Below are 22,892 nucleotides of genomic sequence, written 5' to 3'. Positions count from 1 at the left end.
AGAAGGCGTACACGTAGGCGTGCACTTGACAAGTCAGAGAAACGTCACAAGTGGGTGGATGCTTAGAGAAATACTGCAGGATCAGCAGAAACCTTTGGCACGTATGCGCGCGCAACTGAGCATGACGTGTAACTGGGGAGAGCTGGGGGCTTTGACTTTAGCACTAGTAGAGGAGACTAATGTCTGGGATGTCAGAACGACCTGCACCTATAGCGTATCTGGTATCTTGTGTTTAGAGGATGTTTCGTCTGAAGTGAAAGGTTTCTCGGGCAGAGGCCGATCATCAGTGAATGCTAGTGCGTGCATATGGATCTTCATGCAAAGTACGGGGGCCATGGGCCTACCATGGTAACGGGTGCAGTAAATTACTTGCATGGAGACAGGAAGGCAGGGCCCTTTGCTCTGCAGCCGGAAACATGTTTACCTATTTCACTAGACTGGAATGTGTTTTCGAGGAGGCTGAACAGATAACTGTAGGCAAAATACCGTCTTGGCAGGCAGGCCAGGCCGAGCCGGGCACCGCTCGTCTGGGCAGGATGTAAGATAGAGGTCAGGGATGCATACCTAAACTACAGCTTTCAGAGACAGAAGAGACTCGGAGCCTCGATTAAGGGCCTGGCTCGACTGAGCCAGAAAACATGGAGAAAACGTGTGCTTTATTCAAAAGTGTACCATGTAAAGACGTTGGCACCATAGGCCTAAGAGCCAAATTAACGTGATTTTCTTGGAGAACTGTATAACTGACATGTTAACGTTGGACGCAAATGCATATGCGTCTTCCTGGCAAGCACGGAAAAGGAATTACAGGACATACATGGGGCACGTGTGTATGGATGGGGTGCGAGTGGGGGACACATTAGCTACCTAAAAATTTCTATTTCCTCAATTGTCATAATGCTTGTTGTAAATACATTGCCCAGTCATTTATTCTTACATATTTGAATCCTATATTACCTTTTGGCGGGCAAGGTCAGGAGGTTAGCAACTGTTTTCAGGTTCTAAAGGCAGAAGCTGAGCTATTAGAAGAAGTATTCTCCTCAATAACAATTAACATCCTGAAGTCAAGGTACCCACCAGTTCCAAGAAAGGCAATACGTATAACTTCTCATAAGACATGCATCAAGTATTTGTTAGCCAGCCACACAGTGTTTTCAAGGCTCGGGTACTACTATCTCTGAATAGAGTAAAACGACCTGAATGTTTTAAGTTTAATTCCAAATAAACAGTAGTGAAACAGAGCATATATTATTTAGATTGAAGGGATAGCCAGTCCCACAAACTGACACCACTGCATTTTAGAACACTTCTTGAAGTTTCAATTAAGGTAAATTTAACCTCATAAGTGCTGCGCCCGTTCAAGGGCCGACGGCACCACTACCTCCGTAGTGCTGCCGTCGGCCGTTGAACGTTCCAACTGCACCTGCGCAATGGAACGTCCAGCACTGGAGCTGGACGTTCCATAGCAGCTAAGGTGTTAAAACAATTGAACGTTCTTGAGTTAACCTTTGATCATACCCTGAGGTAGGGAAAGTACTGTATTTTTTAATCTGGCAAAATGAATATCGTTATTTCTCTTCTCAATCTGCTTGGGGTTTGCTGGTAGCAGGCCTAGCCTCCAGTACCTGGCTGGACTACCACCGTCCTTATATGGAAGCCTTTCAATTAAAATAACTCAGTAGACTGAAAGAGTTAAGAATGCAGCTGCTGAACTGATTTCATTGTCAAATTTAAGAAGCAACTAACCAAAGTAGAAAAATGACTGCAAGTGGTGTAAATTAAAACAAGGGTCTCATATCACCAGAGAGATCCTAAACCTGGTAAACCGATTCTTAATCACCAAGATTTGAGTGAATGGGTACTGAGCTATCTACCGTTCAAGCTGGCATGCTTCATCTTCAGGCCCACTCCTTAACCCAGACTACCAGGCTTATCTCAGAGTGGGCTTCAGTGGGAACCGGACATTATTTATCAGTGAGGGTGGCAGTAGTGATCTCAAGCCCCTAGGCACGTTTAAGTATGGCAACTTGTATAAAACGTGGTACATGAAAATGCAGGTACTTCAAACCTGCTCCTATGGGACCTGGAAGATAAAATGTGCCTATGGTAGGCAAAATTAATATTGTATTGGCATCGCCCTGTGACAACTTAAAAATTGCAGGTTGAGTTAGTTTTTTTAGTGTCAGGTTGCCTACATATTTCATGCCAAATACATGCCTGTGGCATTTCGTCTGGACACTGAGGTCGCTGATATCCTACACTTATCTGGACTACTGCTCTTGATTTGTGTTAAGAAGTGCTTTGGCTGTGTATGTCTAGTGTCTGTAAAAAAGACTCAGTATACATAGCTAACCCTTAGAGGGAGGCCAACTCTTACTACCCTGCTGGTACTGCAATAAAACCCTAAGTCTTAAGAAGGAGGGAGTGGTCTTGTTCCCTTTATCCGCCTGTTAGGACTCTGTGTGCATAGAAGCGCAACTGGCAGGCCTGCATGTTCCTGCCTCCTTTTCCCTTCGAAAGCATTCTGGCCCATGACTTTCCACATGAGATTGCCCCCTCTTATATCCCTACGCATGTACAGAAATATTGACTTTCATAGAGTTTGCAGATTGAAAAGTATAACCTTTTTATTGGCCCTTACGAGTAGAAGTATCTTCCAATTTGTGATTCAGTAGCATAAACGTGGAATATTATTTTGTTCTTTTATGGAATACTGTACTTCTCTAGGCTTCTGTTAAACGTGAAGTCTAATATTATTCAGCATATTTGCCTTATTTGGGGGTGATGAAGAGTGGAGACCTGTAGTCTGCTACATAATGACATTGTATGTCTCACAGGCTTATTAAACGTTCAGTAGACCAAAGAGAATTGTCCATCTAACAAATATTTCTTGAAACACAAAATAAGTCAGTACAAATGGAAAAGTAAGTCAATTTTTGACAAGAGTCAGTCAGTTCTGGTAACAGGGATATAATAAATGCACTTGCAATAGTTTCTTGAAGGTAGAAAGATTAGGAGTAGACTTTAAAACAACAGGAAGCTGATCCGGAGTTGAGGATGCAGTAGCTCAGATGAGTGGGAAAGAAAAGCAGCACTCCGAAAGGCAGGGAGAGATACAAGACATAGAGAGGCAAAATAAAGTTCCTGCCTAAGGACATAAGGTGTGATTATGGAGCGTAGCTATGGTGGCACCAATAAGTGATAACACTTAAAGACTACCGTATTTTCCGGCGTATAAGACGACCCGGCGTATAAGACGACCCCCCACTTTGCTTGATAAACTTTAGGTTTCATGCTATACTCGCCGTATAAGACGACCCCCACTTCCAGCGCAGTCCAACTTTCTATCTCCATGGACTGAGGAGATCACGTGGTACTGACACTCCCCTCCTTCCGACGAGCATGAGATTTCTGGAAGGAGAGAGAGATCAGCACATGTGGAACACAGTGGGGGCCGCCATCTTCAGAGCTGCCTGTTATATTTCAGGACCTCCTGCTGCCTCATCCATCTGCCTGGGGATGTGGAGGCGCGTGTGCAGGTCAGTCTAGGCACTTGATCCATGTAACTTAACGTTGGGTTTATGTAATAAACGTTCCGCTCCACGGTGGAAGCTGCTCGGTATCCCTGGCTGCAGGCATGCGATTTTATATAGCGCGGACTTTACCCGTTTGTGTCTCCACGGTGGAAGCTGCTCGGTATCCCTGGCTGCAGGCATGCGATTTTATATAGCGCGGACTTTACCCGTTTGTGTCGGACGGCAGTTTAGAGCCCCCCCACGCTCCCGCTGGGTCGCAAGCGTGGGCGGGAAATGGTGCAAAGCTGCTCGGTATCCCTGGCTGCAGGCATGCGATTTTATATAGCGCGGACTTTACCCGTTTGTGTCGGACGGCAGTTTAGAGCCCCCCCACGCTCCCGCTGGGTCGCAAGCGCTGTCGAAAAATCAATGAAAACAAAGGGTCTAATTTTGTATCCGGCGTATAAGACGACCCCCGACTTTCAAAAACATTTTCAGGGGTTCAAAAGTCGTCTTATACGCCGGAAAATACGGTAGGTAGAGAAAGATTCAATTGATACATATTTGGAGTAGTGGAGAATGAGGTGAAAGAGAGAAAAGTAGGCACACATAGCAGTTTTGAATTGTCTAAAGAAGGGCTATTAAGAATGTATGTATGCCAACAGGAGAGCAGTAGCTAAGATAGGATTGAATTAAGATTTGCAGGTTGGGTTTCAGAGAGGAGAACAGGATGAAAGGTAGCGTTTGCTAATATTGAAAAGCTGAACATGACAGTTCTTAATAGCAGACAAGTAAATCTTCAATGAAAAATCTAAGGAAGAATTGAATATTACACCAAGAATAAGAGAGTATAAGAAAGAATACAGGTAAGTTTGACAATGAAGGGGTAAAGAGGACCAGATGGTCAGTAAACCTTTTAGAAGAGGGAGAGGTTCAGTTTTGAATAAAACCAAATAAAAAAAGATGCAGTAGAATTCAAAAGTTAAAATAAGAGGACAAACGATGGCGAGTTGATCTATTGAGGGTGGTAGCAAAGGCCAACACGCCACTTAGGCCCGAAAGTCAGAGGGACTATGAAAATCAAGATGCCATAGTTTTGAGTGCAGTGGTAACTTTAGTCTGGTTAGATCATAGCTACGTATTGGTTACATATAGGAACAGGAGAAGCAAATAGAGTGGTATATAAAAATGTTGTACGTACTTATTACGTAATGAGTAACCATTCAAAGGTCCAAGAGAGAAGAGGTAATGGAAGAGCGCTGAGGAAAACCAACATTTGTTAATATGAGTGCAGTTGTAAGTAAAATCTCGAGCATGATATGAAGTTTGAACTGGAATATTCATGATAGCAAAACCAAAAAACAATCTGAATGTTACCCATGAGTGCATTGTTTCGATTTTATTGTCAATGGCAGTATTTGTAAGCAGCAAAGTCTTAAATTATAGAAGGTTCAGACTGCTAATTCTTGTACGAATCCGAGTATTGTTTCACTGTGCATTTTGTAAAAGAAGGACCCTGGCATGTCCCTCTTTCTTGCTGAAAACCTCAGTATTTGCATTCATAAAATTGGAGGAAAATCATCAGGGGCTCTTTCCTTTTTCTTATCCCCCACCTGTTTTATTTAATTGTTTTGACATTTCAGCAACAACTGGATATAAAAAATATGTTTTTAAAGCAGGTAGCTGACTTTAATTGGTGGGCAGCTATCACTGGTTTTAATTTATTAAAAAGCGTAATGCTTTATTCTTGTTTTTGCCCATTTTCGGTTAGGATACGAAAAGGACAGGCCCCTTCTGAATTCTGAAAGGAGTCAATATTTTAGTTATTTCCTTGTATATGGAGCAAGGACGAGACAAAAAGAGTGCCCAATTGTTTAATATAGAACCAGCGAACAAGAAATAACTTATATACTCAATTTTAGTAGAGCAGGCTACATAACACATTAGAAGAGGCATATGTGTATAGAAATGTATAAGCGGTTTGCTTTATTATGATGCATTCAACATACATAAAAGGTAAACCAATCAAAAATTATTCAATACCAACGCAGAATACTCCGCTGTACACTCTCAATACTCATCAAAGGTTTCTAATGTTAACAAGATTTTTAATCTGTAGAATATTATTATAGGTGGAAATGACACCGGACCATTTCAGTGCTCTTATGACAGATTATCATCCACCCTGAAAAGAGGACCAGCCTTTGGGCACGCTCCCTTATAAGGGTTTTTTGCTGTTTTTTTCTTTTTGAGGGAAGGAGTTTAAATTAGGAAGCAGTCTGCAACCTGAAGGAATATGAGTCCACCTGCGATGCCCAGTTTCTGTGCAAGATAGTTTAAGTTCCAAGATGAAGTGATGAATGGATGATACAGGCTTCAGCGGAACGTAGTTTAAGGTTATTTAATACACGTAAGGGGTTCATTACCTTTTGTACCTGAAACCAGCCTGGAAGGTGCATGAACGGCCTCCTTCACAGTGCACGGGTGCATCATGGGAACCCCCTGTGAGAAATGCCTTGCCATAATCAAACCTTAAGAGCACTAATGTTTAAAATACTGTTTTGAAGTTGTCTTTTGAAATATAGGATATTATTTTTAGAATAAGTTGGGAGTTTGTGGATCGGATGGTTCAGGATTTTGTTTGTGGTGAAGATTATGAACTTAGCACTAATGATGATGTTTGGGCTGCAGTCAGGCGGTTTACGACTTTACCCAGATTAGCAGTGGGATGGAACACTGAAGTGGATGATCAGTAAGAATTCCGATTTTAGTGGACTAACATGTAACTATGGTGAGACATCCAAGCACCATTTTTTCCCCATTATTTTAGCACAGTTTTTTAATTTTTCTAAGTGTTTGTCTATATTTCGTATTTTTGGTGGTTTCTACCTATTTGTAGTTTGTGGTCAACACAAGGATCAAACCCAAGGGTGAACCTGACAGGCCATACGTTTGTGCAAAATCATAGATCCTTAGGGATAGAAGAAGTATGAAATATTTCGACCATAATTGACTAAATTCTACTGTATCATTTACCCATATCATTTACCTAAGAGTGGGTATTTAAAAGACAACACTAGGAACATTATTTCCTGTGGATTCTCAATCCTGTTTTTAACGACACACAGCTGTTATTCACCTGGCCTAAGGGTGTGTCTGATCCATCAGCAGTCCAGCATTGTTTGTCTGAAGTATTTCGGTGGCTTGCACATGCCCAACTTAAGTGCAACGAAGACAAGTCCGAGGTCTTATTCTTCGGCTCTTTTCCTGATAACTTCAAGGATCAGATTTGGCCCCCGGACCTGCCCTGCCCCAGTGCGACGGGAGGCCCAGCTAAGAACTTGGGGGTCTGGTTCGGTCAGGATCTGAAGTTCTCGGATCACATAAAAAAATTGACCGGCATCTGCTTTGGTACCTTACGTGCCCTGAGAAGATTTTTCCCTCTTCTGCCCAGGGCAGCTAAGGAGACTGTTCTTCGAGCCCTGATTTTATCTCGGCTCGACTATGCTAATGCCTTATTTAATGGCCTACCTGCGTACATGGTTCATCTCCTTCAGGTGATACAAAACGCTGCAGTACGTCTGCTTTTCTCTCTCCCCAGGAGGTCGAGCGTGCGGAGCCACCTACGAAGTTTGCATTGGCTACCAGTACCACATCGAATCTTGTTCAAAATTCTTGTGTTGGCATTTAGAGCAGCTCATGGCCAGGGACCGATATATATCTGCAGAAACGGTTCTCATTCTATACCCCTAACCGTGCCCTACGATCGGCCAATCAATGCTTATTGACCACTCCCAAATACAAATACGCCCGTTTGGGAGGCCAATCAATCTCATTTAAGGCAGCTTCTGCTTGGAACGCCCTCCCCTTGTTCCTTAGAGCCTCGCCAACCATTACTGTTTTTAAGAAGAAACTTAAGACTCATCTGTTCAATGCCCCTCTTTAACAGATCGTTCTGGTTTTGATCTATCACTCCTGTTGTCAATGTACTCACCGCGCCAGGATACCCCGTGGTAATAGAGCGCGCTATAAAAGTTTTTATAAACATAAACATAAACATAAACATATTAGATCTGCTATCCACTAAAGAGAAGATAGTGAGGAATCTATAGTTAATGTTAGCTCCCTACACCAGTCTTCGAAATCAGTTGCTGGTATTCATTCACACACCTAGGTTGCACACTTACAATCCCACTTGGCAAAAAAGATCTCTGGCAAAGAGCCCCTTTAAACGAGGTCAAAGTCCCAATGATGAAGTATGCCATACTTGGGTGGGTGAGGGCTTGTGCTCCTATGAGCTGATGCTCCTAGTGACTGACCGGGTTCTGGATATTTAATACACTACCTTAAACCATCATCGGAGTGGTATACTTTATTGAAATTGACCTTTTGTACTTACCCTGGTCTGAGCTTGACAGTTTTCAAAGAAGCCTGTTGCTGCAGATTCTGAAAGATATAGTTTGATTTGCACAAGTAAAATGTACAGCAAGTTTTTTGAAAACCTGACAAAGAATTTAATTTGTCAAAATGTCCAGGACTCTTCATACTTCTGTTCAAAGACTGTTAGCAGTTCCTAGTATACCGCCAACTCTAGTACCTGGTGTTCACAGCATCTATTCTTGTCACCTTGTTATGTTCCAAAGGTATGGGACTGGTTGTAACAGATAATCATAGCAAGTAGTATACCATCCACAGACAAAGTGTGTTGATGGGTCTATTTATCAACCCTTTCAGGTATCCAACTTGTTATATTTCAGACTATGCTTTGTTCTAGTTTTCTTCTTCAATTCTTCAGTAGACTTCAATAAAAAATAGACTTGTTCTGGGTTTTAGCAGTTTTCTGTTCCATATTTCATGCATAAGGTTAAGGAAGAACAAGGTGGTAATTTTTCGGTTTAGCTGGGTGTTGACCTTGCTATCATTTTGACTTTGAAAACCATGATCAATCAATTTTAAAGCAAATTTAATGTGCAAGCTAAAATATTGGAAATTTCCAAAATAATACTTCTGCAATTAAGTAGAAATGAACACTTGCACCGGCCAATGTGTAAGGAACCATGTAGGACAGACATATTTGATTTCAACATTACTTCCAGAAGCACTTAACTTGTCAAATTTTTGCTTGGTTACATAGTAATTTCTGCATATGCCAATTAGCTTTTCATAAACGTGATCAAAACCTTCAGGTTACCAGGACTAACAGAATTCAAGGAGCTTCAGTCAGATTTGACAAAACTGGACAATCAATTTAACGTTTTTCAACCAGTAGAAAGGAGGATCTCTGGAGGGGTGGAAAGCATGTTGTGTTGTGTATTTCGTGCTAATATGAATCTGAAGTTGAACTTCCCATGCCACAGTACATCCTCGCTTCTATTAAGACTTCCACTACCATGATTTGGTATATTGGTAGGTTTCCCTTTGTGGCACACTTCAATGGGTGCGTTTAAGGACACCTGTTGAATTGGCCTCTGAGGGTAACAGACATCCCGGAGTGACACTCCTACCAAGAGCAAATTTTTCTTTGTTTCTAAAACATATGTGATCCATATTTGGTTCTGGCTTCCTTTCAGAGGTTTCCCCCTGCCTCCAAACAATAAGTGACTTGTCTTCCACTTCTGAGGTGAGTGTACTTCTGAGAAAATCTTCAATTTCGTCTACACTGAATCCCAGGGCTTTCTCCTCAGGGAAAAATGTGTCTGTCACCAGGCCAACACGCACTCCATTCTTATGCTGGTGCTTGTTGAGCAGCATACTGTTAGCAAAAGGAAAATGTATTTGCCATTAAATTCCCCAGTTTTAGAGACCTATGACCCTGAAACTGTGTGCTCCCATATATGAGAGGTTTTCTTTTGGAAGCCTTTTTGACTGAAAGGAACAGTTCTAGAAGGCATACTCTAGTACTACTTGAATTCTTGGTAGATACATCTTCCTGCAGATTATTCACCTTTGACTACTCCTTCCAGACTTCAGACTGGTCCAGAAAACGTTTTTGCCCAGCGCTGCAAGTGGAACCGTGCGGCTCCAGCTGCACCTCCACTTCTGTATATGGGGTTACTGGAGTATGTTTGAGCCCAACCAGCTTGCTCACAAACATTCCTGTTTCTCCCTCATCAGCGTGGTCTGGGGCTCTATATCTGTACCCTGCCTGAATAATTCTCAGCTTTTCATAGTCATCTTGATGAAATTTCTCCTCAGAGGGCCTCAGACTTGAAGCCTTAAATGTGGGACTGCAAAATGTCCCTTCTATATCCCCTTGATGACGGTATGTGTTGTCTGGGAGCTGGACGTGAACCTGCAGCCTGTGATTCTTGTGCCTCCAAGCACCGAAGGTTATCTGGGTACAGGAGGTTACTTTTTGTGCTGAAGTCTTTCAGGGAGATCCCCAAGCAGACTACTCTCTCATCCAGGGAATGTTTTCTTAAGATCTGTTTTTGTACCTAGTTGAGTTGGCTCTTCACACCTGTCTGTCCTTTTTAGGTTTAAATCTTATCATTCATAATGTTAGTAGTGCAAAAAGACAGTATTGTCTTCTTAGATCTTTCATCACTAGGTAACCGAAACATAGGTTCTATTATCAAACACAGCTCCAGATTTTTCTATCTATACAACATGCTATGTTTCAGCCCATAGCCCATTTTCTCAGCCATCCTAAGGGCAAAAAGGGAAGAAATTAAAAAGCAAAGACATAAAAGAGGACTATGTACTGTTCAGGGCCCCAGCTCACACCTACTCCACCCCACCTCCTACATGCGGAGCATCCCCCACCCCAAATCTGAAATCCCAAACCAAAAACCAGCTCCAAACTTCTGGTACATCACTGTTGTGCTGAGTCATGTTTAGCCACTCAAATACAATCACCAAAAATCATGGTGTAACCCCACTAAAAAATCCTGGCTTTATCCACCTAAAATATCTTGTTCCACTCTAAGAAAAATTGTATAATCAACTGAGACTATGAGTCCTTGAGAGTCAATTTCTTCTTGACTTCCAACAGACCTCTCTTCTGCAACAGTGTTGGCACACAGTTCCATAATGAAGAGAAATCTAACCTCTCCCACCATCTCTACGTTTTCTGCTTGGCCATTCATAAAATCTGGCCTCTCAAAACCTGGAATTAAACCCTCCCTCAAGTGGAACTAACAGCTTTAGATCTTACTGACAATCATCGTGGCATCACTCCACTGCGTCTCCAGCAGATCACGCAGAACAAATACCATCTATTCGCAGAGAGCTTCAGTTCAGATTACTCCAGGCACACCCTGAATTCGGATGCTGTCTCATTTCTCCATGTTTCCAGCCTCTCCAACGTTGATTCAAGCTCCAGCATAGTCTTAGTGGTGCTAGATTTAAAGCATGCCACTTCACTTGCCTTGGCAGCGGTTGGAGCTGGCAGGGTTTTCTAAGCTTGTATCCTGTACTCTGCTTCACTGTTTTTCACAGTCAGCCCAGGGGAGAACTCATCATTCCCTCCAAAGTCCTTGTACAAAGCAGTAATGGAAGCTTGTTGCTATGACACAGCATTCAATACACGTTGGGATTAAATACTGGTCTTTCAAAGACGTCTGGAGGCTGTGTAAAAGAGTATAAACAGGAGCCCACTTGGGAGCTCTCAAGAAACTGCAATCATCTTGGGGGGCCTGCTGGCCTTACCCCCGCTGTCCATATTTTTGACCTTTGGTGGTCTCTGCATTTCATATAACACAGTCTGTTAAACTTCCATCTTTCTACCCCTTCCACATTCAACCAAAGAGGAGCAGCAGCTTCATACACCTGATTTGGTGTGTCTTACTACGTCATACTTGTCTGGACATCATCGAGGGTCCATTGAGGAGGATCATCTCTTTGTAGCCATCGCTGGAGCTAAAAAGTGCAAAGCGGATCCAAGTGCACCATTTCTCAATAGCGAGATCCTCATGCATCTAAATCGGCTTGGCACTGACCAAGAAAGAACCTCTGGCGGATATTTGTACCTATTCCTTTACAGTCATTGCTGTGTCCACCGCTCTCTTCCGATGCTTGTTGGTTGCTAACCTTGGCTGGCTGGTTGACATCTGTACACACTTTTGCTCTTCACTTCTGCCTCACTGTTCAGACATGCACGGATAGGTAATTTACCCAGGCAGTGTTTCATTACTTCCTTGGTTAACTGGTACTGGTCAATCCTAACGTCTCATGGAGGTAATTCTTTGGGACTCAATCATGAATCTGCAAGGAGATGTATCCATCAGGAAAAAAGCTTCCCTTTGATAACAATATTTCAAGTCCTCAAGACTCCTCACTGCCTTCCATCCGTCTCAAGAAGGTAGAATGATGATACATAATATTGCAGGGTATGCAGGCATGTTGCATAGTGCTGTTGTGCACTCTCAGTTCCTCTGCACGCTTCGATTAGGGGCAGATAAAGAATAAAAAACTAGCATCAGCATGCTGTTTGGTGCCTAATATACTCCAGTGAAGGCACATACAAAACAGAGACACGGCTGGAGGTATGAGGCAACTCCTGATCGCACTGGTGAGTCATTGCTGGGGGAAAAAGGTTTTCCGACCAGTCTGAAGCCCCAAAGGAGTAGTCAAAATGGTGTTTCTACCAGAAATATTGCTACCAAAGGTAAGTAAGTACTTCTTGTATTGTATCATATCGGGGGCTGGGGCCTTTTCACCCTCTGACTTTGGAATCCTAGACCGATAACTTGTGAAGACTATAGCTCATCAAGTAATTGAGTCTTTTATCGCCAGCAGAGCCATAAAAATCTTTCAGGAGAAGCTTTTTAATTGTTTCACTTTTAAATACAGGGCTTTGGGACCCTAACCCGATATTAACCAGTGACTCTATCAACATAAGCATCTCTGGCACCCTACCCTACCATGCATTGGTCTTAATAAGATTTCTCTCCATATCCATCAGGACATTATAAACTCAAACTGTCAATCTTTGAAAAAGCATTTTGCTTCAGTGTTCTCATAGCAACTTGAGGACAAGAGATGGCTAGCTCAACTTTGCAGGCTATGTCAATGAACATACTCACTTAATTTTTCAGAGTACCAGCCAACTGGTCAGCCTGCACGCTTTACAGCACCTGACTTAGTCTTTTCTGTCTCTTCTGACCCAAGACAGAAATAGTGTCAGCCACATCCACTACTTGAGTGATGCACTGAGCAAGGAATTATGGAATACAGTTTATTCTCAGATAGCTAAATGCTGCAAGCAGGTTAAATCACAGCACTAACAACCCACAATGGGCTTGCTGAGAGTGTCTTTTATTCTTCCTGAAACAGTTGATAGGTTGATGGAATCAAATGGGGATAGCTAAAGGTATCTTCTCTCTTGGGTGCCAAGATTAATTGAAAAGATCCGTACATGTTTGCAAAGAGACCTAGACCACTTTCTTGCCTTCTCCCTTAAGAGATACAAGCTCTAAAATGGATTTATTGACAAACTCCTGACATATAAAGCATGTTGACCACACTTCTCTGGATGAAAAATACTTTGTCCTGTAGACAAGTAAGGATTCGAACTACCAACTGCCAGGCTGCACAAATTCTCCATGACATGAAAGAACACATCCCTATGTGGTGCTATCAACTTTGACTCTTCCAAATCAACATCAGGAGAGATCCTCATGACATTGCAAATATTATGTCCCCCTCCCATCCCTACAGTCCCTGGAGCATCAGGTCATTTATAACGAGGCCAGGAATAGTGTTGTCTTTTAACATTGTTAATTATTTGCGCAATCAGTGAGTCATTTTAGTTCTTTTTTTTAAACAATTCTGTTCCAAATTTCACTGGCAAGTGGTTTTACCAGAGCCCCTAAATGAGTTTTAAAACTCCAGGAGCAACCTTGCATTGAGTTATTTTTAGAGGAATCCAGAGGTTAGAGATTCTACCCCGACTATGTTGCGTGTTAACTTTGCAGAAGTCACTCTGTTTTTATTTTTCTAGGTTACAGAGTGACACTCAAGTGCCTTATTCTTAAAGGTCTGCCTGCCTGATTAGGCACATGACACTACCATGCGAGAACTCCCATTCTCCAACCAGTGTGTTCTGATGATAGCCATGTCACATTTTCTTACTAGAAAATGACTGCACGTTTTTGTTTTTTTGCTGTGTAACTTTAGAGTAGCTTACCTGTAAGCAAGTCTTCGCCCCTTCCATTCTTGTATGTTGCAAAGAATTAACAGCTTGTTCTATGATGGTGTGAATTGTGAGTGTATGAGGGTATTTATGCAGCACGGTATAATTCAGTTCATAGTGTTTGTATTACAGATCATTAAACCCCAACTCTGGAGCATACCTAAGGTAAACCGGAGAAGGATGCACCGTTTTTTTTGCTAGTTGTCTGCACATGGTGCGATTTAGGTTATTTACAACAATACATTGTTAGCAAGGTTGCTACTTAAAATTGTCATAATAGCAGTGTTAAAAAGTCTGCAGACTTTAAATTGTTCTGTGTTACAGGCCCCCAATCACCGCATATCTGACGTTTTAAAAAATATATATATATTTGAGGAGGACCCTCTTGGTGAATAGGAAGACCTTATCCCACAAGAAGCACTCATGATCCATAATCTGTTAAGAGCTTAGTGTCGTTTTTGCTGTAGCTCTAAACGTTTGAGATGAATTACTGCCCCCAAGCTTTGTTGGATTGTATATTGTGAGCAATGCATGCTTATTCGTTTTTTCTTTTTAATGGTTAAAGGTGAATCGTGTTACGAAGGCATATTGCATTCATTGATTGTGTTCATGTGTTTGTACAGTTTTTAACTTTTGTTGGCAGCTGATCTTGTTTTGTAATATTTTTTGTATGTTTACTTTTGTATTTTGTGTACATCCCTTCCCTCACCTTGAAATAAGACCAGAGTTATTTTAAAATGGATTGTTTCATTATTGCTTGCTTCATTATTAGTTGCATAGGCCAACAAATGTTGAATCTTGGGAATGGTTGGGTTCTTTTGTCTACTGTATTTAGCAAGATTCCCGAACAACCCTCCTTGCATCTTATGACCTGACAATGCTTGTACCTCAGAATTTCAACAGTGTTTTCTGTTGCGAATTTGTCAAGAGGCACCAGTATTTTACTGAAAGTACTAATCAATTTCTTATCTATCTGCGCCTTTATCTGGAAAAGGAGAGCGCATGTGTAATTTGATACACCTTTTAATCCCTACTTTTCACTTTTCCATTCTCTGAATAGTGGTGAACACTTACTCAATTCCACCTTTCAGAAGATCCATGATTCTGACTTTTGTCATCAAGATGCGATTGCTTGAACTGCTAAGCTCTTTTGGTCTTACTACAGCCCACTATTGTTCAGTGGTAGTTTTAAAGCACAGTGTTTATAGTTTCTACATTTAATTTCTACTTGATTTGAGGAATATAGATTGCTGGGAACTGTTTGCTTAAAAAGTGCCATGTGAACACTGCTGAGCTTTTTCACACTTTGCTAAACCTGTTTAGAGCATTAGCAGATATGTATTTTCTTACTGTAGCTTCTAATGGTGGTTTGCTTTTGTGTTTTTTTCCCCCATTTGATGCTCCTCTGCCCTCGCTCTCTATCTTCGTTGTGCTGCTCTACTTGCCACAACACTGTGCGCATACTTTTACGTGCACCACTCGGCGATGCTACTCTTGCCTGCTCCAACCAACTCTATCAGCTGTTGGTGAAGGGGGTGAATGAAACCCTGGTAGCCCAGAGGGTTGTTCCTGCTCTCATTACTCTCTCCAGTGACCCTGAAATGTAAGTTTTGCCTCTGCCTTTTACATCTGACATCCCCATGTCTAGTGAGAAATACCCCTCAGTTTCCTTCCGCATCATATTTTTATTTGATTTTGCACTGGATATGAATAATCATTCTAGTGCACATGCAGAGGCCAATATGCTTAAAAAAGAATTTCCACATTATCTGACGGAAATTTCGATTCTTTTTTGTAAGGTACCTAAATATGAAACTCACTTGGGGAAATTCTGATCAAGAATTATCCAACCAGATAAACAAATATTGCTGGCTGTGGATTGACTGTTGAAGTATTTCTCACAAGCTGATGTATTTCTCACAAGTCAAGGAGTTGTGCAGCTAACTTAAAAAGCTGATAATTAGCTACAAGTGCTTGAACGTGGACAAAAGAGCCTAAGCAATTCATTATGCTGTATTGTGTGTGAATGTATACATCTTGCAAAGCCAGTGAACGTCGTCTGCCCATCCTCAGTCACAGAAAACCAGGTATCAATCATTTTTTACCAAACCATTTTTTATTGCATGTTGACTGATTACAGCTGACCCTTCGAGGCATACGTGAAGCATTAATTGACAAGCGTGTTGCACCGGCCCTTGTTACCTTGTCCAGTGATCCTGAATTGTGAGTTTCTCCGACTGCGACTTTAACCTGTCTTCGAGTTATTTTTTTTCTCTTTATTTACTGTTAAATAATGTATTGCATTCATATAGTTGAAATTATATATATTAATTTAAAATATATGATTTCATGTTGGTTGCATTTTCATTTGCTTAATGTTACCTTTCATTTATCTTCTACTAGCTCAGTAAGAATAGCCACAATACCAGCATTTGGTACCATCATGGAAACGGTTACTCAGCGAGAGGTAAGGGTTATTCAAATATCCTGGTACAGACACTTGATTTGAGACTAGTTTCTAATTTCTGATTTGCCTAATTTTTCCTACTGAGCACTTCTGATAATTGATAAAGAAATTTAGGCTGAAGGTATTTCAGTGTAATTATGGTGAATAAATATGAATAGTCTTGAACTCACTGGAAATGTATACCCCTACTCCCAGTAAATAACCAACAGCTTTAAGTGGGAAGTGAGCTAGACAACAGAATGTCTATGCCTTTCCACTTTACTCAGTGCCTAATGACTGTACCCCCGTTCTAAGATCACACACCAGCCTTTGCTCCTCACCAGTGACGCTGTGCTTGACACATTGCTTGCTCTACATTCCCTCCTCTGTTGAGAGAGGTGTGTTATTCATCTCAACCACTGTCAAAATACCCTTCTGAAGGATGCTTCTAAATGCAGATTCCTGGCCTTCTATTATCCCCCAACCTGCAGAATCCGGGGACCTTGAATGGAGTGTGGCTGGCATGTTGATTTCCTTCATCTTCTCTTTGGAGCCAGAGACGAGGGCTGGGTCAAATCTTGCTTCGCTTTCTTAAGTGGTACTTAGACTTACCTGAAGATTTCGGGCTGGAAGTGTAACTGTCGCAGGACTTGGAACAGAATCCATGCGAAGACTACAACAACTTCTTTTGTCTGGCGATGTTGAACCTTACTTCCTGCTCTTGTATCATCTTTGGCTGTGTTAAGGCACATTTCTCACACAACTTAGATTTAGATCTGGAACCCTGGCACCAAAGCCATGGTCCGGATTGACTTCTGTTTCAGTCATGGCACAGCTTCAATCCTGTCTTTTATTTGTGTGGGCATAGTTTCCCTGCACACTATGTACAAGTTCTGGAATCATCAGACACATGTGGAAGTGGAGCACCTGATCCCAATCAGTTGGCACAGAAAGAAAGGGACTGACATCTGTTCTCAGGAGTGGCGCTCTAACATATCACTTTCGGGGCAGTATGTAGCCATTTATTGGCATTTGGGATCACATGTACTAAATTCTCCAGATAAAGTCTGGGACTTGGAGCATATTCTAAGATCAGGAATCGGCTGTTAAAGTATCCACTAGAAAGAGGTTTACTGAAGGTAAGTAACTTGTTTCATTGTGTGAAGGAACTTGACGACTTTCTTACTGGTGCTTCCCATGGTTCCTGCCAAGCAATGCCCGTCTCTAACCCTCACAGACACTGCCCTTGTTCCGATTTCCCCTGATGAGTATTTATGTTCTTGGCAGCCAGCAATAAAGCAGCCTTTCTATATTGACTCCTGACTCCGTTGCATTGCTCTTTGGCCAGTCATCAACAAACTTTGTCGGCAAGTGCGTTAAAGAAATTATAAACACTGTTTCCTAGTGAACACCAAAGGGCTCTTGGTCACACCACCTACTTCTTCATCATGGTATCTCGTATGAAAATTAACATTAGAAAGAAGCAAACTTCATTAGATTACATTCATTTTCTTTTTGTTGAAAGGATTTATTCACAAACATTCCTTTAGGTGGCAAGAATTGTTTTGTTATAAAAAAACTACGAAAGATTAAATCTACTCACTAATGTACTGAAAAGCCCACTTTAATCGTTTCTTAAAACAGAAAACAATACTGTAAGTTTGAAAGGCCCTTGAGCGGCAGCCGTGGACATTTTGGTCCTCGTTTCAACTTTCTTGCAAAGCTGATACATTTCCCTGCACTAGCAACCCATTTGTTGAGTTCCTTGGCAAGTGCTCTTCTTTTCCTTCTTTCTTTGGCTTGTTCCCCAGCAGATAGATTGATACATTTTATTGTTTCGAGTTACCTGTGACTGGGGGGAGTGTCTGAAAAGTTTCCGCACTCCTCCGTTCATCATTTCCTTGAGTTTGCTTTGTTCGCCCTAAGTTGGCAGGGTATGCCCGGACGTGGGTCCCTTGCTCACTTTGCCACTGGATTCATACTAGCTTGGCTGATGAGGAGTGTTACCCCGAAACCGGTCCCAGAATGATTGTTTTCTGTTCAGGGAAGACCTGGCTTGGCAGTTCGGTCTAGACTGTTGCCATGAGGCACAGGGTCAAGACTGATTTGCATACGGCTGAGTCTGAAATGAGGTGGCGAATTGAGCTTAAGTACAACGATGGATTCATCCTAGATCTGTGACTTGGGGTGAGTGTTTGAAAGGTTGCAGTGCTCCGTCCCTCATCTCCTTGTGTTTGCTTTGAGTTATTTAAAACAACACAATATAAAAAATATATATATACCTTATTCAGTGCCTACATTTAGTGTCCTATACCAGCCATGATCAACCAGCCAAACGTACTGCAACAAAATGAACTCAATTACAAGCATGAGCCTCTAAAGTGCAGGGTGCAATGTTACACTACAAAATGGTTAGGGCACACTTCTAGCCCATGGGTGATGGGGTCTGGGTACTGTATTGAAGTCAATTGAAGGTCAGGTGAAATGACCTACAATGGGCCAGTGATTTAAAAAAAGGTTAAAAACATCGTCTGGAGCTCTAACAGATTCGATGTTATCCTTAGAAGTAACCATCATGCATTTGGGAAATACAGTGAAATGAGGTGGGGACAGCAACTAAACCTCTATACAAGAGTTTTGGTCGGCCTTCGGAACCAAAGGAAGTCTTCTTTGTCCAGCAAATGACTTGTATGCTCAAGGCTTCTGAAGAAGACAAATGGTCAATGACTCAATTGTTGTTGGTAAAGTGCGTCGTGCAATAAGAAGTGGCAGGTGTCTCTGAAGCGCATCCAATAACTAAAGTGCAATTTTGACCTTCCATTGAGTAAAGTGCCACAGAAACCAGCTTGGCAAAATTCATTGTGGCTGTGCTCTGCTGATCATATTCTTTTGAGATACAAGACGGACAAATGGAAGTCGATTGAACTTAGGAAAGTGACAGGTGCAATAAAATCTACCGGGCATCACTGTTACTATTTAAATTAAATAAAGTGCTGCTGCAGCATCGTGGCAAATTCCTTTTTAGTGACACTCTGAATTTTTGGGAGGTGAAGAGCCAGAGAGCAAACAGAGGTTCAACTAGAATGGGTCTGCATGGACCACAGGTAGACTCATTGTGGCCTCGACCACTTGCCAGAGATGTAGAAACATCAAGGTTAAAAAGAAGGGTCTAAAAGTTCCCCAGCTTAATGGCTCTCTGGCGGAAGATTCAGTAGCTTCAGTGCTTCACTGAGGAATTGTACACACCTTCGTGCAAGCTGCACATCCACACCACTCAGGCACTCGGTGATGGGCGTGTTGCATTGTCTTATGCTGAGTTTGCGAAATAAAGTTTTTAGCCATTGGGATCTTAAATTCTTTAGGGCTGAGCACACGCATATTATGTGGGTCTGACTTTCCTTTCTGTAATTACTTAGGGAGCAGTTGTTCCCCTTGATCTTGTTAAGTGACAAAACTTGTATTCTTTAAGGGGAATTAAACACATCTCCGTCCCAAAGGATCTTTTTAAATGCCAATTTCATGGGGCTGTCTAGATAAGATGCTTTCCCTGGATCCCGATACAGAGTTTCACATACACTGGTTTGGGTTTTTTGAGATCTCTCTTGTTTGTCCTTAATTCCAGATTTCATCATCACCTTTTTAACCAACAATTTTGCAGTAAGCTTAGGGGTTAAATGTGTGATATTCGACCCATCAAAAGCTTCCATTGCCTCCCTCTGTAGGGTTCTCACATTCATTTTTTGTCTTGTTTACCTTGCCCTATGATTTTTTTCAGGGACCCAGGGGGTGCAGCTGTCAGTTTCATATAGAATCCTAAAAACTGGGCTTTCAACATATTCGATTGTTTATAGAGAAAAAATTCCAGCCGTATCTGTGAAGATTGTGCCACGTCCATAAGATTGATTAGATGTCTATAACATCTTGTTGGCATTTTGTCCAGCCAGGAAGAGATGTGATCTTTAAAAATCAATTAGCCATATGTGAGCGTTGGCATGAACTTAGCATTGATTACTTTACAGATGCAAGTTAAATCTGAAAGTACAGGTTCGTATTAGATCCCTTACCTTAGAATATCCCCAGGCGTCAGACTGGATCCGGAAACTTTTGCATAGCAGTACCCTTGCGCGTCGGTAGGCATCGTCTGAGGCTCCACGTCCGTCGTCGGCGTCGTTGGCGCCGTGATGACATTGCCGGAGTACTTAGATGCCGTCCTTGCGCGCTGACGTCAGTTCTTTTTTTTTTTTCGCGCCAGCAATCGCCGATCCGGAAAAAGTAGTACCCATAGTCAATTTTTGACTAACTTTTTCAATCCTTTTTGATCATTTTTAGAAGTCTATCAACTCGAACAGTGCCGGTAGGGATGCCCGGGTTCAAACCCTGCGTCGATTGTTGCCGAATGATGTCGGTTACCGACCCCCATCGCCGTTGCCTTCACTGTCTGGGCCCCAACCACGACGACAAGTCCTGCTCCGACTGCCGGACCCTGATGTCCAAAGCTAGACGGGAGCGGTCCTGCAAGCGACTCGAGCTCCGGCAGTCAGCCCCGCACCGCTCGAGGTACCGGCCCGGAAGGAGGTCGAGGGACCGGTCGCGGGGCCGGATTCACCACAGTTCCGGGAGTCGTCATCAGTCTTTGGGCTCAAAGTCCTCAGGTAAGACGCTCGCTCGCACGACACGGCCAAGAGTTCGGGTCGTCGCCAGTCGTCCTTACGACCTCGCCGACGCCGGCCCCCAGGGTGTCGCCTCTGGCGCTGTCCCAGAACGACATCGACCCCAGTCCTACCCTCTATTCGGGTTCGGCGTCTGCGCTGTATTTGACGCCGCTAGGAGATTTTTACTTCTACGACCCGGCCCCTTCCTTTGACCCTGGATATCAGGAGATGGGTGGCGAGGAGGATTGGGAGGGGTCGGGGGACCCTCTGGCACATGAGTGCCAGTCTTCTCAGGACTGGGCAGGTGAGCTAGGGGAGGCTAGTGGTCTGGATACCTCCCCAGACACTGGTTTTGTCTCCCCTCCTACCATGGCTACAGAGGAGGGGGCTGCCTATAGAGTGGTGCTGACGCGGGCTGCCAAGGCCTTGGGCCTTGTGCTCCCCGTCGCGGCCGTGAGGACTAACCTCCTCACTGAGGTCCTTAAACCGCAGGCAAGCTCGGCTGAGCCTCTGCTGCCGTTTAATGAGGCCCTATCAGACGTTCTTCTGGGCACTAGGTCCAAGCCCGCTACAGGTTCGCCTGTAGATAGGAACGTGGCCAGGCGCCACCGCCCGGCTCCGGGCCACCCTTGCTTCCTGTCCACCCACCCCACCCCGAGAGCCTGGTCATCCAGGCCTCTAACTCCCAGACCGCATTCCCGAAGGCTCCCCCCGATCGGGAATCCAAGAGGTATGAATAGTATGGTAAAAAGATGTTCTCCTCAATTAGTTTGGGGTTGCGGTCAGTCAACACCGCGTGCCTCTTGGGCCGTTACACCCACTCTCTGTGGGACACGGTTGCGGACGTGCTGCCACAATGTCCGGAGGGATCCGGACTAAACTCACCCAAGCCCTTGTGAAGGGTCGAGATGCGGCACAGTATTCCATCCGGTGTGGGCTGGATACCACGGACTCGCTGGGCAGAGCGATGGCAACGACGGTGGCGATTCGTCGCCACGCCTGGCTGAGGTCCGCCAACTTTTCGGCTGATGTCCAAAACACCCTTATGGACATGCCGTTTGATGGCCGTCGCCTCTTTGGTGACAAGGCAGACAGTGCGCTTGAGCGCTTTATGGACTCCAGGTATACGGCCAAGTCCTTGGGCCTCTCGGCCCCGCTCCAGCAGACTGTTGCCTTTCGCTCCTTTCGTGGCCAAGGAAGGGGTGCCCCCACACGTCCTGCCAGCCACGGCCCGCAGACTAATATCCAGCGCAGTGGCAGACGTGGTAACCGCTGTGACAGTGGTCGGGAACAACGGTGAGGTCAGTCCACACCTGCCCCTGCAGCATCCGCCTCGAAACCCTCCTAGTCCGAGTTTTCAGGCCCATGTGACGCCAGTGGGGGGCAGGGTTCGCCATCACCTCCTCCACTGGTGCACTGTCACATCGGACAGGTGGGTGCTGCAAATCGTCCGAAGGGGCTACTCCCTCCCCTTCGAGGCGACCCCTCCAGCCATGCCACCGCAGTACCACCGTGTGTCGGAGGATCACTTGCAACTTCTGCAAGAGAAAGTTTCGTCCCTCTTGGCCAAGGGGGCCATAGAGCGCGTTCCTGGGCCAGAAGTAGGGTGTGGTTGTTACTCCCACTACTTTCTGGTTCCCAAGAAGGGCAAAGGGGGCCTACGCTCTATCTTAGACCTGCGGAACGTCAACGGCTTCCTCCGGAAGGAGAAGTTCAAGATGCGGACACTGGCTCAGGTCTTAGGTGCCCTGGACCCGGAAGACTGGATGGTAGCGTTGGACTTGCAGGACGCTTATTTTCATATCCCCGTCCTGCCAGCCCACCGGCGTTGCCTGCATTTCACGGTAGGCCACGAGCACTTTCAGTTTACCGTGCTCCCCTTCGGCCTTACCAGCCCCCCACGGGTGTTCACGAAAGTGATGGCGGTGGTCGCAGCTCATCTGCACAGGTTAGGGGTTTCAGTCTTCCCCTACCTTGACGACTGGTTGTTGAAGGCGGGCTCACCCCAGACAGTCGTCAGCCACCTCCAGACTACGGCCGACCTCCTGCACCTGCTAGGGTTCTCCATCAATGTGCCAAAGTCACACCTTTGTCCCTCTCAGAAGCTCCTCTTCATCGGAGCGGTTCTAGACTCAGCGCAGTTTCGG

At 43.9% G+C, this 22,892-nt stretch overlaps 1 protein-coding gene across 8 annotated transcripts in view; it reads left to right on the top strand.

The window, feature by feature from the left end:
• Nucleotides 1-22,892, top strand: part of RELCH (RAB11 binding and LisH domain, coiled-coil and HEAT repeat containing) — an 853,871-nt gene that overhangs the window by 676,700 nt on the left and 154,279 nt on the right. For 6 of the 8 annotated variants that reach the window (XM_086965401.1, XM_086965403.1, XM_086965400.1 and 3 more), the window contains 2 exons: nt 15,168-15,250; nt 16,051-16,114. In XM_086965401.1, the coding sequence (XP_086821527.1) occupies nt 15,168-15,250; nt 16,051-16,114 (147 nt within the window). Of the gene's footprint in view, nt 1-15,167; nt 15,251-15,787; nt 15,871-16,050; nt 16,115-22,892 lie in introns of all 8 variants that reach the window. The other 2 variants (XM_086965404.1, XM_086965399.1) reach the window with 1 other exon arrangement.

This window comes from Lissotriton vulgaris, chromosome 4_1 (assembly GCF_964263255.1).
Source record: "Lissotriton vulgaris chromosome 4_1, aLisVul1.2, whole genome shotgun sequence".
In the NCBI taxonomy this organism is placed as follows: Eukaryota; Metazoa; Chordata; class Amphibia; order Caudata; family Salamandridae; genus Lissotriton; species Lissotriton vulgaris.
This window is presented reverse-complemented; position numbering and strand designations above follow the sequence as displayed.